This window comes from Poecilia latipinna, unplaced genomic scaffold (genome assembly GCF_001443285.1).
Source record: "Poecilia latipinna isolate Pla-1442-1.1 unplaced genomic scaffold, P_latipinna-1.0 Scaffold3467, whole genome shotgun sequence".
Classification (NCBI taxonomy): domain Eukaryota; kingdom Metazoa; phylum Chordata; class Actinopteri; order Cyprinodontiformes; family Poeciliidae; genus Poecilia; species Poecilia latipinna.
Window position 1 is genome coordinate 34,914 of NW_015116083.1, and position 4,849 is coordinate 39,762.

Here is a 4,849-nt window from a genome sequence, read left to right on the forward strand (position 1 = left end):
TTTCTAATTTTTTATCAGATTGCTTGATTAATTATAAGAATAATTGAAAGATTACTTGATTACTAAAATAACAGTTTACAACAGCACTATTTCCTCCAATCAACCAACCTCAGTTAAAAGGGTCATCACATCTCTGAAAGTGGGTTGACTATAAACAAAAACAGGACGTGCCAATCCATCCCCAACAGATGCGATGCGCATTGCCTCCGTCAGCCTGTTCAGGACAAACAGCCGTGCCTGATCAGTGGAGCGCAGGTCAGGATCCAGGTATATTGAGGGGAAAAGGGCGGTGCTTTCATTCCACAGCCAGTTCAGTTGATGATTGCGCTCAATCTCAACAGCAGGACAAAGTCCTGTGTAACTTTCCATTTTCCCTTTGTAGTCATAGTTGTAACAGTCAGGAAACAGGTAGAAGCCCCACAGCTGATTCGGTCTCAAATTTTTACCCTGTCTCAGGGTCCCCTGCAGGAATTTATGAGCAGCAAGTTCAAATTCTTCTGTTGCAGCAGTCGCCAATTCCCCTGAAGACATCGTAGGGTACTTTTTCGTCACCAGCTCACGTGATTTCTTTTTATAGACACTTTTGCCAGCCCAGTTTCGAACCCACAGGGGGCGCCATTCCCTCCAGTCAATAACAGACAGACCTTTTGCCTTGCGGTCTGGTATGTATGTGTCTAGATCCTTAGACATTTTTTCAAGGTGCTGAGAGAGACTGACACTTTGTGGAAGGCCCCCATTCACTGGTGCGTCTTCAGCTTCAGCTTCATAATAAGGATAAATCCCGAGGCGGTCCTTATAGAACAATGTGAGAGCCTGCCCGACAACGCCCTGAGCTGGGGATGACACTATGTCAAACTGGTCTAATGATAACTTAACACGTTCTTGTGTCTCACAGTCCTGAGTGGGAGCGTTCCAGACAAAGAGAACTGGCTTCTTGGGGTATAATGGCCAGCTTGTCTGCTTTGTGTCTGCTGAACCCAGGACTATCCATGATGTAAACAGAGCAAGGAGCAACCAGGACAGTCGGTCAACTGCAAAGTGGAAAGAGGGGAATACAGTCCTCATGGTGGTCCCTGCTCACCTTCACTCCTCTGTTTCCAAAAAAACACAAAAAGATGTAAAATTGACATACAACATTGAGACAGAAAAATCTATGTTCTCTATATTGTTTGACTGTCTAATGCTTTAAAAAACAAAATATATATATATATCTGAATTGGGTCACTTCAGGCTGCAGTGTGATCGCAACCTTTGCCAACTTAAGTTTGCTTCTTTCACAAAGAGTTTTCACTCAGTCATGTTTCTGCAAACACAATATGACAAATGATCATGGAGATGATGGCCTTGGTTTCTTACCATTTAAGATGTAAAGCAACGTTGAATCAGACACTGCATTGAATCGACCCGAGGGACAGCAGAACAAAACAGAAACAAAAAAAAAAAAAAAACTGACCCAAACTTTTTTAAGAAATTAATGCTCAAATCAAAACATATCAGTTCCATTTCTTGTTTCAAAAATAAACAAGTGTCCTCTAGTTTAAATCATGAATTATTAAACTGTAAATGTAATTAGAACACTAACTTTCAAAGTCTGTCCAGAAAACTGCATTAACTAAAAATGTATTGCCTATGAAATATTTTACTATTCCTAATAGGAATGTGCGATATTTATTTATTTGTTGTTGTTTTTTTTGCCTTAACATCCCAGTTGTTTCTGTGTTTGCACTATAGTTTTATATTTATTGAGATATAAATCCATATCACAATATCTATTGTGAAGCGTGGCGGTAACGATATGCATAACAATATTTTTTGGTATAAAATTTACAATAGAAATGAAAAACATCACATACTAATTGTATATTTGCAAACATTAAAACCTTTTTTAGGTTTCATTTTTAGATGGTAAAACAAAACAATAGCATTTCCTTCCTTTGCAGCACTGCAACAGGGAGATTCCAGTTGATATTTGCAGATTACAATTTCCTGCTCCTGGTCTGACTGTTTAACCCTCCGCAGTCTTAAGAGATGGGGTCACTGGGCCATTTAGACCCCATAAGTTTATTACTCTGTACACTGTCTGGTGGGGTCACGCTGTTCCTGTGTGCGCCTATACCTGTTTTTTTTTGTTTGTGATGGGACAACCTTTTCTTTAACAGATGAAGTCAGATGGATGGGTCCATTCCACCATGGATGATTGTGGATGAAGTTCTTGACACTCTGACCTCTGGAAGGTAAGTCAGCTGGGTTGTTTTTTCTGCTCCAGTGAAACCAAAGTTCAGGGATGGTGAGTTCTTGTATCTCAGTCACTCTGTTTGCAGTAAATGGCTTCTACTTCTGAGCTGGGCTGCATATCCATGGCAGAGCGATCATAGAATCTGTGCACATTTTGAATTGACCCTTCAATTGCTTGAGAAGGTTGTTTCCCCAGCTTGCACCAATTCAAGCTCCAATAAGCTTCAGTAGTGGCAGACATTGGCCTTCATGGAGATACTCTTGTTTTAGATGCGACAAAATGATGTTCTCTCTCATTTTCTTCATCCAGCAACTTTTCAAAGCACTCCTTCCATCTTCCTATCACACTTTTTGCACCTGTCAGTACAGTTCCATCTTGATCCCTAATCCCCCTAACCTGTTGGACATCCTTCCCATCTTCATCTCTGTCACCGTATGCCCTTTTGTTTGGTCCTAGCTAACCTTGTCTTCACATCGCTCCGTATCTCCCTGCACTCCTGGTGACTCTCTTCAGTCCTCAGTTTGCCACCTCTTTGTCCTCTGTTCTACCTTTTTTCTTCTCACCCTCAGAATCATTCTACACATTACTAAAGATCTACCACAACCTTGCAGTCATTGAATTCTTTCAGATTGCATTGTCTACACAAGACGCATTTCGCCTGTGTGCTCCTCATGTACTTCACTGTGTTCCTTTCTCTTTTGGAAGAAAGTATTTGCTACAGCCATTCCTATCCTCTTTGAAAAGTTTACCACCATCTGTCCTTCTGTGTTCCTGTTCTGGATGCCACGTCTGCCTGTCACTTCCTCATCACCTCTGTTCCCTGCTCCAACAGGTCCATAGACAGTAAGTTACATTGCATGTAATGTAACTTACTTATAAGAATATGCACAAATTTATCTCATCAAAAGAAAACCAAAGAAATCTTGACTCTGATCAATTAAGTTTTTAAGGAATCCATCTGCCACATTTAAATGTTTCTAGAGTTCTAGAGATATTGTATTTAGGAAACAAGGGACAGATAGCTTGTCATGAAATCATAATTTTAATAATGAAATTCTCCAGCTCAAAATATGAACATGAAATGGTTAAGATAGTTTCTTGATTTTTCCAGATGCAATATATTAAAAAAAACAGTAGTAAATCTTCGCAAAATAGATTTCATATTTCTAGTAAGTTTTATAAATACTGAGACAAAGCTGCAAATACAACAGAGTGTTCAAAATCGTACCCATGCCTCTAAAATGATAAAAACAGAAATGCTTAAGAAATGTACAACAATCATTTACCCATTTGTTTTTGGACAACATTCACAGTGGAAACAATTAAAACACGGAAAAATCATGGAGAAAACACCTAGTACAGCTCTCTACTGACATAAGGCTAACAGATTGAAATACACTAAGACACAACCTTTCACAAGTGGAAATACATGATGAAGCCTAATGTACCAAGAAAATAAGTACCGTATTTTTTGTACGTTACTTATTTTCCTAAGCTTTGAAAGTTGCGGCTTAGTCAGTGCAGCTTTTCTGTAGATTTTTCTTCAACCACCAGGGGGCTCTTTAGCAGGAAGTGAATCTTTGGAAGTCAAAATTGGAAATCAAAGAAGAAAGTTTTAATTTTCATTAAGAAGAAGCACGTGCTAGCAGCAGGTACGACAAAGAAATGTTTTCAACTCATATGATGTGGCTCTTAAGTTGAGGTCTATCGATCTGGCAGTACAGGAGGTAAATAGAGCCGCTGCAAGTAAGCTCAGTGTTATCGAAACCCTTGTTCAGCTTTGGAGACAGACAGCTGCGTCTTTAATAAATCCAGCAGATTTATTAGGACGTAGCCCTCTGCTGCCCTCTGCTGGGTCCTTATGGAAAACCGGCTTATGTACATTTCCAGTTTTTTTTATTTTTTATTTTTTATTTTTTTTATTGAAGCTGCGGCTTATTGTGTGGTGCGCTCTACAGTCCGGAAGATACAATATTTAAAGTGCACGTTTTAAAAATGGCTACATAAACAAAATACAGTTGTCTTGTTTAATTAGGCCCCAGCAGCGAAGTGCTGGCGATGGCCTATTGAAATTGCAAGATTTCTCCATTATTTTTTTCCCCCGATTATTATTTTTTTCCGAATCTTTATGCATTTTTCCAGTTTTTAAGACTTTAATTGACCCATTAAGTTTACTATAAAATAAACACAAAAAGAATACTTTCCAGAAAATACACACTGTAGTTTTAGTTCAATGTGTGCTGAAATGGAAACCTGTTACCATATAAACCTCTGAACCCAAGCACCGAACGCCCACTGCTCCTGAAGTGATGCTTCCACAATGCAGTTTATTTTTGTTTTCAGGCAAGAAAACCAAAACTTTCCCTTTCGGTGCTGGCAGAGTCAGAGAATAGTTTGGTTTCTTGGTTTCCTCAATGAAACAGAGAGAGAAGTCCGAGTTGGAGAACAAAGCAGAGAGGCCACATCCCTAAAACAGAGGTGGCACTACTCTGCCCTCTTTCTCCTTTTCCTCCTTTTCCTCTCCACTCACAGCCTTCACCCTTGGTCCCGTTGTAGCACTGGCACTTGAAGTGCTGACGGAAGGCCTTCAGCTCTGCTTGGCCTGGGGATCCC

The 4,849-nt window shown here is 39.7% G+C and overlaps 2 protein-coding genes and 1 pseudogene across 4 annotated transcripts in view; all 3 read right to left on the minus strand.

Moving 5' to 3' along the window:
- LOC106941030 (hyaluronidase-1-like) overlaps positions 1-1,422 on the minus strand; it is a 21,380-nt gene extending 19,958 nt beyond the window's left edge. The window contains exon 1 of the mRNA XM_015023951.1: positions 1,357-1,422. The gene's annotated coding sequence lies outside the window, so the exon portion shown is untranslated. The remainder of the gene's footprint in view (positions 1-1,356) is intronic.
- Positions 100-1,065, minus strand: LOC106941027 (hyaluronidase-2 pseudogene; annotated as a pseudogene).
- Positions 1,423-4,623: 3,201 nt separating the features above from the next.
- The window catches only part of LOC106941028 (hyaluronidase-2-like), an 11,526-nt gene continuing 11,300 nt past the window's right edge, over positions 4,624-4,849 (minus strand). For all 3 annotated transcript variants that reach the window (XM_015023948.1, XM_015023949.1, XM_015023946.1), the window contains one exon: positions 4,624-4,838. In XM_015023948.1, the coding sequence (XP_014879434.1) occupies positions 4,648-4,838 (191 nt within the window). In that variant the 3' untranslated portion in view covers positions 4,624-4,647. The remainder of the gene's footprint in view (positions 4,839-4,849) is intronic.